Source organism: Microcaecilia unicolor, chromosome 2, assembly GCF_901765095.1.
Source record: "Microcaecilia unicolor chromosome 2, aMicUni1.1, whole genome shotgun sequence".
Taxonomy (NCBI): domain Eukaryota; kingdom Metazoa; phylum Chordata; class Amphibia; order Gymnophiona; family Siphonopidae; genus Microcaecilia; species Microcaecilia unicolor.
In genome coordinates this window covers 71,123,824-71,135,935 of record NC_044032.1, presented here as the reverse complement: position 1 = coordinate 71,135,935, position 12,112 = coordinate 71,123,824, and the positions used below count along the sequence as shown (strand labels likewise).

Genomic DNA, 12,112 nt, shown 5'->3' with positions numbered 1-12,112 from the left:
TGTGTTGTCAATTATGGATGTAAGCCCCACCCCTAACCCCACCCCCTTTAGCCTCCCCAAATAGTTGGGCCACCAACTGCCTATGGATTCAATTCATCACACTTTTCTAGAGCAGCAATTTAATGTTTTTCCCTTGCAGCAACTATGAATCCTGCTTCTGCATTTCACAGAATTCCAATTTTTTTTGTTACATTTGTACCCCGTGCTTTCCCACTCATGGCAGGCTCAATGTAGCTTACACATTGTATACAGGTACTTATTTGTACCTGGGGCAATGGAGGGTTAAGTGACTTGCCCAGAGTCACAAGGAGCTGCCTGTGCCTGAAGTGGGAATCGAACTCAGTTCCTTAGTTCCCCAGGACCAAAGTCCACCACTCTAACCACTAGGCCACTCCTCCCCCTAATTTTAGTCATAAAAGAGGAATATGATTTTTGAAATTGAACTCTGGTCTCTTCAATTGAATTATTGACCTGTCACAGCTTTGAGTCCTTTTATCATTAAAAAAAATTATATATATATATATATATATAATTTTTTTTTTTCATATATTTTCTCAAATAGTTTAAAATCAGGTTCCTTGAAGTTTGGTTGTGGTCATGAAAGCTGACATTGTAACATATGCTTCTTTAGGGCCCAATGCCTTAAGCCTTTTAGCTGGCTCTGTTTGGACAGCTCGGTTAGAATTTATGAAATGTGGTCTGGATTGGTTTGTCAAGGCAGTTGTTTCACTTGAAAAGCCATTGCTTCCTTGGTTTATTAGTACAGCTGGACCGATAAGTGTATGAAGACTGGCAGAACTATTCTTAGTGCATTGTCCATTCCGAGAGTGGCTTGGCCATGTTCCTCTGTATGTCACTGGACCCTTTAGGTTATTTTCAGGCTCAAATTGCTGACTCATGTTTAGGCCTAAGCCCCTCCAGTTCTTATCCACTGAGCTTACATCTTGAATATGCGATGCGTCTGGAAGATGCTCTAATTCTGTTTTTGACCGAAAGGCATCTATTTTATGTACGTTAAAATCTAGGAAGCATTTAGGATCAAAACTTGTGTCCAGATTCTATATGGAAAAAAAATAAAAAGACTGTGTTAGGTTTATCGGGTTCATATTAAGTACCAGTAATATACTGGTACAAGGACTAATACTGTGGTGTCAATCACATGTTGGCTTGAGGACAATTTTCAAAAGGATCTAGGAAACAATTTTCAAATGGCTCTAGGTGTCTAACAATACAGCTTGATTCCTACATCCCTGGGTAAAAAATTTGTCTCAGGCCAAGTAACTAAGGGGCCCTTTTATTAAAGGGCATTAAGGACTAGATTCTATATATGATGCCTAAAAAATTGGCGCCAAAATAAAATTTGCCTAAGTGCATTCTATAAAGTATGCATTAATTTAGATGTACTTTATAGAATAAGCTTACATTTCCATACAGTTTATACAATACATGAGAGTGTTGGTTCACGTGACTAAATTTAGTCGCAGGTAGTTATGTCAATAAAACCTGGTGTAAATGCCAAAGACTAAGTTTGGCACGGACCAGGTACATTCTATAACAACACAAATAGATTCTAGAAACCTGCCCATTCCACACCCATGGCCACGCCCAATTTTCGACTTAGAATTTACATGCAGCATGTTATAGAATACGTATAGACATTTCTGCGTAAATTCTAATTAATGCCAATTAGTGTCAATAATTGCTTATTGGGAGACTGTTTCAAGATGGCGTCTGGGTAGGACGCTGAAGTCTGAGCTGGAGAGTTTTTTTTTTCCCTTATATTGTTTTTCGCTTCTACTACTATGCCTAAACGGAAAGGGAAAGTGCGAGGAGGAATCTCCCTACCCTCCACCGACCGGACCAGCAGGCAACCTCCAATAACAGCCTTCACTGTTCCAGTAACACCATTGGGCGCTCCGCTGCCCGAGACCGAGAGGAGTCCGGGCTTGGATAGCGAACTCTCGCTAAGCCCCCGAAGTCCGTCGCAGATTCGAGTGGCAGGAAGCACTCCGGGAGGAAGTCCCGCCCTTCGGCCTGAGAAAGTGGCTGCGGAGTTGGGGAGGGAGAACTCCTCTGGAGAAATGGCGCTGCCAATAGCGGGGATTCCCCGCGAAAAATCGAATCTGGAAAGTACTCCCAAGGAAAGCAGGATTACAGACAACTCCATGGAGCAAATATCTGCGGTTCAGCAAAGTATTGCTGACCAGCCTAACCCACCCGTGACTCTGCAATCTTTGGAGAAACCATCGAGTGTTACATTAGAATCTCTATGGTGTGCTATAGAATCTTTGCATAAGGTATGCTTGAATTTTGTAACTAATACGAATACTAACTCTTTGAAAATTGAAAATCTTCAATCTGAATTGTCTACTCAAAAGAAGAATTTACAGCAATGTGATCTTTCGATAACTCAGATAAAAGATCAAGAGATTAAAATATTTCAAAATGTGGACTTAATGCAAAGAAAGATTGAGAATCTAGAAAATCGAAGTAGGTGTTTAAACCTGAGATTGTTAAACTTTCCTTCTCTTAAATATACCTCACCAAGAGATCTGTTTCAAAAGTTTCTGATAGAAGTATTTAAATATTCAGAAAACAACCTTCCTCCTGTGCAAAAGATTTATTTCCTTCCTGTGAAAACTATATCGCAGAGGGGTCAACCCTCTGTGAGTCTTGATATATCAGCTTTATTAGAGCAATCACAGGAGGAGGTTGAATTTAGATCTACGCTTTTGGTATCATTTGTGTTTCTAGCTGATAAAGAATCCTTGTTAAGGTTATATTTGAGACAAACTTCAATGATCACCTTTATCGGTGAAAGGATTCAAATCTTTCCGGATGTGTCGAGGGCCACACAAGAAAGACGAAAGAAATTCTTGATAATGAGACAAGAGACTGTTCAATTGGGAGCAAAATTCCAATTACGTTTTCCTTGTAAATGTGTAATTTTCTTTGATACAGAGACATATCATTTCTTTGACCCGGTTCAGCTTCGATCATTTTTAAATGCAAGGAATCCTAAGCCGTCATGAGAGTTTCTATTACGGACTTATATTATTTGATGTTAAATACCTAGACGCCTTCTTTTTCTTTTTTATTTTTTTTGTTGTTTATATAATACCTAACCTCTTATTAGGTTTATATGTACAGTCTCCTCCTATATTGAGGACTATGTAATTATAGAAATTTATTTCCTGGGAGTATTCCCATTATTTGGTATTCCTGTTAATAACTGAAGCTTTTTGACAAAGTCTTGCTTTGGATGTATAAAATAAAATTTGCATAAATAAAAAATTAAAAAAAAAAATAATTGCTTATTAATTGGCAATCAGTGCTGATTAGAATATTAACCAATTAGATTATGTGCATTGTTATGGACTTCCATGCAGAAATCTTGACATGATATACAGAATCCAGGAGTTGACCCTTAATTCATGGTTAACGCATGCAGTCTACTGCAGAAACACATTAAAGCTTTTTGCGTTATTTTGCCTGTTTGTGCGTGATAACCCATGCCTTACCAATTTTAAAAAAATATTTTTCTGAGGAGGCATATCATGGGCAGGAGTGGGCATTCTTGCATTACTCAGCTAATGAGTTTTGATTATCATGCACTAACTGGATAATGCAGACTTAAGGTGGGAACACTTACCCTGAATTCTATAAAAGTCACAAAAAAATTGTGTATACAAATTTGAACATGCATCCAATTTGCGAGCCCAATTTAATTTAATAACAAGCCAATTAGAACCAATAATTGGAATTTTAACAGGGCATGGGCATGGGAGAGTCATATTGCTTTCAAAATATGCACCCTGATCCATAAAATCATCTGCGGTGAAGCCCCGGGCTACATGACAGACCTCATAGACCTACCAACAAGAAACACAATCAGATCATCACGAACGTACCTAAATCTCCACTACCCAAGCTGCAAAGGACTCAAATACAAACTAACATATGCATTCAGCTTCTCCTACATCAGCACACAACTGTGGAACGCACTACCAAAAGCCGTGAAAACAACGTACGACCACCTAAACTTCCGGAAATCAATAAAAACTAACCTGTTCAAAAAGGCATACCCCGTCGACCCAACCTAGATGCCTAAACCTTGCAACACAATGAAACCAAAGCCTGAAACAGACATTGCATAACTCTTCCTCTCTAGGAATCCCCAACGTGTCTATAACACGTGAACCTTCTTCGACCACTATAACTGTTTGCCCTTGTTTCTCTACCCGAGATGGCGAACGCCTCTACGGTATTATATAAGCCACATTGAGCCTGCAAATAGGTGGGAAAATGTGGGATACAAATGTAACAAATAAATAAAATAAAATATGAAGATCGGGGCATTCCTTTAATTTACGTGCATTGTTATAGAATTTGGGGGATCTATGCCTAATTTAGGTGTGGGGATTTACACAAAGGTTTCGTTGGTGTAAATGGCCATGCCTAAATATAGTCATGGTTCCCGGCACTAAGCGCTGTTCTATAAATGGCGCCTAACTTTAAGCGCCGCTTATAGAATAGCACTAAGCACTATTATTTTGGGCACCAATTTTTAGGCACCATGTATAGAATTTAGTCCTTAGTGTCTCCTAAATAGGAGGCAGTTAGTGCTCCTGTGCTAATTTTATGCAGGTTCTCCGTGCTAATGGGAACATTAGCGCATGACCTGCCAAAAAAGAGGCTCGACAAATTGCTGTGTTAAATCTAGGTTAGAATGTGTTATGCCTAGATTTTACCATTCCAGTAAAAGCGCCCTAAATTTAACCAAAAAGAAAGGGAAAGAGAAATGATATACTGCTTTTCTGTGGTTTTTACAACTGCATTCAAGGTGGTTTGCATAGTATATACAGGTGCTTATTTGTACCTGAGGCAATGGAGGGTTAAGTAACTTGATTAGAGTCACAAGGAGCTGCAGTGGAAATTGAACTCAGGTCCCCAGGTTCAAAGTCGCAATGACCACTAGGCTACACCTCCACTCCACTCCAGAAGAAGAAACCCCCACGCAACCAACAGAAAAAAGAGGGATGACCAATCAAATTCCAACCCAAGAGTATCTTATTTTTTTAAAACAAAAAAACACAAGTGTAACAGAAGCTAAAATAGTCTTATTATTGACAAACAACTTATAAATTCAATAGATTTTTGTTCTATTCGATAGACTCGACACAATCCTGCATTTCAGCACAGAAGCTGCCTGCCTCAGGAGTCAAAATCAACTCTGCGAGTATATATATGTATATATAAAAATGTATATAATAAAAAACAAAAAAAATTGGTTAATGATTGTTTTAGGTTTATATTTGCATACTTTATATTTTCTTTTGTGCAACTTTTATCAACTTACTGTATTTATGTTTATGCAACCATTTGGTTTGTGGTATGTATTTATGTTAATTTATTTGTGCTTTAGAAGATGTTTTTATTATATATATTTAAAGTTTATATATTATATTTATATTTATACATACATTTATTTGCAGAGTTAATTGTGAATCTTGAGGCAGGCGCCTTCTGCGCCAAAACAAAGGACTGCATCGATAATACAGAAACAGTCACTTTCCGCCATTGACATACCCCCTCCTAAAAATATTTGTAAAAAATAAGTAACATATGGGTTACTACGTACAACCAGGCAAAATATAGCAAAATGCATTACCCCCCTAATTTTATAAAAGTTGCCAAAAATTGTATGCACAAATTTATATGTGCAATTTAACTAAATAACAAGCTAATTAGTACCAATAATTAGCTTGTTAACAAGCAATTATTAGCACTAATTAGATTTAATTGGAATTTACGTACGTAAATTTAGGCACTGAATCCAAACCTTTATTTTTCACTTGAGTAAAAAAAAAAAAAGGGAACACAGAAATGGGAGGGGCATGGGTGGAATAAGGATGTTCCTAGCATTTATGCGCATTGTTATAGAATAAGGGGGATACACACCTAATTTAGTGGCGTACATTTGCACCACATTTAGAGCCCTGTTTACTAAGGTGTGCTAGCGCTTTTAGCGCATGCACAAAATTAGCGTGCGCTAATGATTAGCGTGCACTAAAAGCACTAACGTGCCTCTAGTGCTGCTTAGTAAATGGGACCCTTAACTTGGTGCAAATGGCCCTGCCTAAAGTTAGGCGTGGTTCCCGGGTATAAGTGCTATTTTATATATTGCCTCTAACTTTAAGCATGGCTTATAGAATACAGTGAAACCTCAGTTTTCGTCGCCTTCGGATTTCGTCGTTTTCGGTTTTCGTCATTTTTTTCATCAAAAAATTTGTCTCGGTTTTCGTCTGTCACTTCGGATTTCGTCTTCAGCTGGCAGGGTCTGAAGGAGCAGCTGGAGGGTTTCTCCAAAAAAAGGAAGCCCCATCATTCCCGGTGGGAGAGGGAAGTGAGACTGAGGGTCCCGACCGCTCACACAGTACAGCTGCCAGAGTTTCACTGCAGCCAAGAAGAGCAATAACGGAAGCACAAACGTGCAAAGGGCTGGCTCTGACCCCCTCCCATCAGAACGACGCTAGCTAAAATCTTTAACCATATGGATTCTTCTACCACCTCCAGCTGTTTCTGAAGTCCACACAGGCTTCGTTGCAGTGGCGTAGCTACGTGGGGCCTGAAGGGGCCTGGGCCCCCGTAGATTCCAGCCTGGACCCCCTCCCGGCAAACCCACCCTCGCCGCCGCCTACCTTCGCTTTTGCTGGTGGGGGACCCCAATCCCCGCCAGCCGATGTCCTCTCCATCCTGCTGAGAGAAATAAGTCTTCTTCCGGCTGTTGCATGCTGACTTCTGTTCTCTGAGTCTGACGTCCTGCACGTACAACGTGCAGGATGTCAGCATGCAACAGCCGGAAGAAGACTTTTTTCTCTCAGCAGGACGGAGAGGACATCGGCTGGCGGGGATTGGGGTCCCCCGCCAGCAAAAGCGAAGGTAGGCGGCGGCGGGAGGGGGTCGACAAAGATGTGGGGGGCGGCAATGGTGGCAGTGGGGGGGGGGCGGCACTGGGGGGGCTAAAATGTGCCCCCTCGGGCTCTGGACCCCCCTCCCATGGAAGTCTGGCTATGCCCCTGCTTCATTGTGAGTATCTACCCGCTCCAGGCTTTCTTCTGCGGTCTGCGCACTCCTTGCTTCCTTCTCTGCTGGTTTGCAGCTTTTTACAGTATTTTTTTTCTCCCCCCCCCCCCCCCCCCTCAAGCTTTGGACTGCTAAACTGAATGTAACTGTAAAATTAAAAATGAAAGAGCAGAGGAGAGAGACAAAGCTGAGGGATTAAGTTTCAGTTCAAGGGATGTTCACTGCCTGTAAGGTCTCGTGAACTGTGAAACCTGGACAGCCAGTCAGTGAAGAAAAGCCTAAAAAAGCAAGAGAATGGAGAGGAAAAGACACACGACGTTTATTGGAGACAAATGTAAGGGGAAGACACTTGCCTCGGCTTTCATCAGTTTCGGTTTTCGTCGATAGTTTTCAGACGAATTATCGACGAAAACCGAGGTTTCACTGTAGCATTTTTTTGGTGCTGATTTTTTTTTTTGGAGACATATATGGAATTTACCCTTAAGGGCTCAACACCCTTTAGTAAAAGGGCCCCTTAGTTTGTTGTAATTCTTCATCTTTTATCAGTCATTCAGATCTCCTGGGTATATAAATAAATCAGCTAGATTGGGATCCTATGGGGTCCTTTTACCAAGCTGTTGTAAAAAGGGTCCTGTGGTAGCGGTGGGGGCCATTTTTCCCATGCGCCAGGCCCCTTTTTACCACAGCGGTTAAAAAGCCCCTCCTAAAAATGGCCATGCAGTATGATTACTCTTATCACATGGCCATGAGGTGGGGAGCACTTAGCGCCACCCATTGAGGTGGCGGTAAGGGCTCCCACGGTAACCCAGCAGTAACCAAGCAGCATGCGGCACTGCCTGATTACTGCCAGGGTAGCACCTTGGTAAAAATTTCCAAAATATTTTCTGGCATGCCGAAAATGGCACACACCCAAGCCAAAACTACCGACCGTGACCGTGTTGGGCTTTATGCCTGCAGGTGTCACCTATATGTGGGTATGGTAGGTTTTGGTTGAGTTTTGGAGGGCTCATAGTTTCCACCACAATTGTACCAGTTACAGTGGGATATGGGTTCCCTTCTCTACAGTCCACTACACTGATCACTGGGCTACTCCAGGGACTTGCTTACTGCTCTAATATGACTAGGCATAACATCTGAAGCTGTCATAGTGGCTGGTACGTACTATTTCTTTCACATGTTTGGGGGTCAGTGACCACTGAGGCAGTAAGGGGGTTTATGCCTTAAACCCTCCAGGGGTCATTTAGGGCACCTTTTGGTCACTTAGTCGTGACTGAAACAGGTCTAGCCAAAAACGTCTGAATTTTGGCCTTAGACATTCTCATTTTGTTCCATTATTGCAGAAAAATGTCTATTTTGTGCTGTCTCATTCATGTCCTGTCCAAAACTCACTCCCATCATGCCTCCTTGAAATTTGGATGAACTGTGGAGCAAAACATCTAAAATTTGGGTGTCGAAAATTACAACATGGATGTATTTAAGAGAAAAATGTCCTTCTATAATCTTATAAATGATGTCAAAAAAATGCCCACTCTCAATATTTATATATACAGCACTCTAACGATTCCCCAATCAGTCTCTGACTAATAATACTGTATATTATTTCTCATACATAATCATTCTTATTTTAGTAGACCTCAGAGGTATTGTTGATGTTAAGCTTTCACTTTGATGTTATTAAACATCTAGAAATCAAACTTATATGCCTCTCGTCATTGGTCAGATATCAATAACTTTTTTAAAAAAAAATTTTAACTTTTGAAATGGAAAAGAAAAATCCGTTGTACTTAGCTTTGTATCAACTAAAGCTTCAAGTCTTTAAGACTTCTGCCACTCGTCAGCTAGGGCTCCACACCCAAATCTTTATGGCTTCTGCCAGTCATCTGGGGCTCTTATGACATTTTTTGGACATTTGTTTGTGCTAAGAAGGCATCTATTTGAAGTAAATTATAGTATTCTATAAAAAGTGTATAACTGTGCATGCTGCCCATGCTGTGCCCATATGGAAGGCTTCTTTCAAACTATGCACCATCAAATTTAGCTACTATTTTATAGAATAGCATGTAGCTAGAATATTAACAATTGCACCTATAGGCACACAAATATGCGATTATATGCTGGTATTCTGGACATTTATTCATGTTCTTAAATGCTAGATTTTTTTCTTTCACTGGGCATCCATATCTTACGCAAAAAATTCCCATTAAAGTCTACAGCAAATCAATGTGGAAATTGCAGTTTTTTCTTCTTTGCGGATTATCTGTAAAATAAAAACTTTTCAATTTTTGGTTCAGCTTAAGTTGCCATTAGATCTTATAATTATCTGTTTGGGTTTGTTTTGGATGCTTCCATTCTATAAAGTTATGTGAGTCTGCCTTTTTTTTTAAACCTGTTTGCTGATAATAAAAATGATTCAGATATAATTATCTGTTTATATAACATCAAGTGTACAAACCGTTTTTGTTTTTTTACAGAGCTTCTCCAAAGTACTTTTATGATCTGGAATTTCTGTCCACACTGTAGACTTGATTCTGAAATACATGTTAGAAAAATCATGTTAGAAAAGAAATCATTTTCAAATGAATAAATAATACCAGTGATGCTAGTAAACAAATACAAATAGGACTAGATTCTATATATGACGCCTTAAAATTGAGTGCCAAAACGAAATACTTCTAGACCTATTCTATAAAGTAAACCTAAATTTAGGCGTACTTTATAGAATAAACCTACATTTCCACATGGTGTATAGAATACACCGAGCGCCCATCTGTGCAACTAAATTTAATCATGAACAGTTATCCCAAGTAAAACGTGGTGTAAATGCCAATGCCTAAATTATGCACAAATTAGGTGTATTCTATAACCATGTGCATGGATTTTAGAACTGCCCTCGACCTGCCCATTCCACGCCCCCTTTTCAAGTATGCAATTTAGAATTTACACGCATCACGTTATAGAATATGCTTAGACAGTTCTGTGCTGATTGACTTCTTAAATAATTAAGTTGCACACACAAATCCAGAATACGACTGGATTTGTGCGTGCAAGTTAAGTCGCACTATATAGAATCTGAGGGATAATACATTAATTCAGTTGATTTTCTGGGGGGGAATACATGATGTGGAGTTGCATTTTAGAAAGGATGTCCAACTCAGAAAATGAATGTCCAAGTCTGAACATCCCATATGGGCATCTATTTCTCATGTATTTTAGAACGGGATCTGCCGACATACAGCCTGTTCTAAAATACACGAGAAATGGACATCCACGTGCTGGCTGCATTCAGTGTAGGCATCCATTTTAGAAACTGAGGGCTTCTTTTCTATCAAGCCGTGCCTGCGTTTCCCACGCGGCAATGCCGATGGAGCCCATTCAAAGTGAATGAGCTTTATTGGCATTACTGCACCAGGAGCTGCTAGCATGGCTTGATAATAGAGGCCCTGAAATGTCCAATGAACGGGGCAAAACAAGGGACATCTCAGTGGCAGCAGAGGAACATCCAAGTTATAAAATGGCCACACACCTAATGGTTAGAGCTGCCTGTTGAGAATCAGACCAGAGGATTTTGGTTCAAATTCTTAAAAAGAAATTTTTTCGTTAGCCCTCTGGGGATAGAAAAACACCTACTTTGACTTCTCTTACTCTATCCAGTGGAGAACTGCTCAATCAAAGCACCTTTCTATGAGCTTGATGTTCCAAATACCAGGTCTGAATACAAATGCCCATCTTTTTGGATATGGATATCTCTTCCCTTTCTGAAATCAGAGAAGAATGTCCCTTTCCTAGTCCCACTCAAAACACAACCAAACCATGCTTTCTTGCGATATGGGAGTGTGGTAGCCGTGATAGTCCACTCTTAAGGTTATCAATAGAAATCAAACAAAATAAAACATGGAAAAGAAAATAAGATGATACCTTTTTTATTGGACATAACTTAATACATTTCTTGATTAGCTTTATATACACTGTCAGCTAGCACATTTGCTTATTTCCGATCTGACGAAGAAGGGCAACCTTCGAAAGCTAATCAAGAAATGTATTAAGTTATGTCCAATAAAAAAGGTATCATCTTATTTTCTTTTCCATGTTTTATTTTGTTTGATTTCTATTGATTGCCATATGGGCAAACTGTAGCTTTAGACATCCACATTCTGGCTTTATAAAATTTGGATGTGGACATCCATGCAATATAGATATCTAAATGCCAGTTTTCAGATATCCAAATAGAGTGTCTGAAATAACCACCATGATCGAAGGGGTTGAACTTCTGTTTCAAATGATTCTTCTCTATTAGAGCATGCATGCATATTTATATTGACACTGTGATAAAGTCACCTCCAGGATAGTTGGGTTAAGGCAGTTTCAGTCTGAAATACAAGTCCCAGAAGGCATTGCAGGCAAGGAACCAGAGGGGGAGATGAAGAACCCAGACTGGACTCCTAGCTGCAATCAGGGAAGACATGGGTGTAAGCTGGCAGGTTGTGTAGAGTGGCTGCCACTAGGCGGAAAGAGAGTTGGGAAACCCTGTGTGCAGGAGCTCATCATTGGACTCATTAGTCTAATGCTTAACTCAGCTGGTTTGGGTGTGAGGAAGCTAATGGAAGGAGAATGATTGGTGGTGGTAGCTGAAGCCAGGGATTGATTAGGCAGGTGGGAAGGAGTCCCAGGAGTTCAGTTCAGTTCAGGAGAGAGAAGCAGAAGGAGAGAAGAAGTTTGCAGGCTGAAAATCCTTGGGCAGGGAGGTCCCTAAAGTACTGAAGCAGGCTGAGATTCCTTGGGTGAGAGGAAGTCCCAAAAGTATTGAATTAATTGTGAAGCTGATGCAGGGGAAAACCCTTGGGTAGAAGGAGTCCCTAAAATATTGAACTCTCCTGAATGTAAAGAGGATAGAAGGTAGAAAATGCTGCTTGGTGACTGAACTGTGATGATGAACGGAAAGAACTGTTTGTCTTGGGAATTGAATTACTGTTTATTGTGCAGTGGATAAAGAACCCAGACTGGAGCCTGTAAGCCTGTATTGAATCCT

At 40.2% G+C, this 12,112-nt stretch overlaps 1 protein-coding gene across 1 annotated transcript in view; it reads right to left on the bottom strand.

The window, feature by feature from the left end:
* Positions 1-569: 569 nt before the first annotated feature.
* IL7R (interleukin 7 receptor) overlaps positions 570-12,112 on the bottom strand; it is a 98,354-nt gene continuing 86,811 nt past the window's right edge. The window contains exons 7-8 of the mRNA XM_030191923.1: positions 9,539-9,614; positions 570-1,058 (exon numbers count right to left, since the gene is read on the bottom strand). Coding sequence (XP_030047783.1) covers positions 570-1,058; positions 9,539-9,614 — 565 coding nt within the window. The remainder of the gene's footprint in view (positions 1,059-9,538; positions 9,615-12,112) is intronic.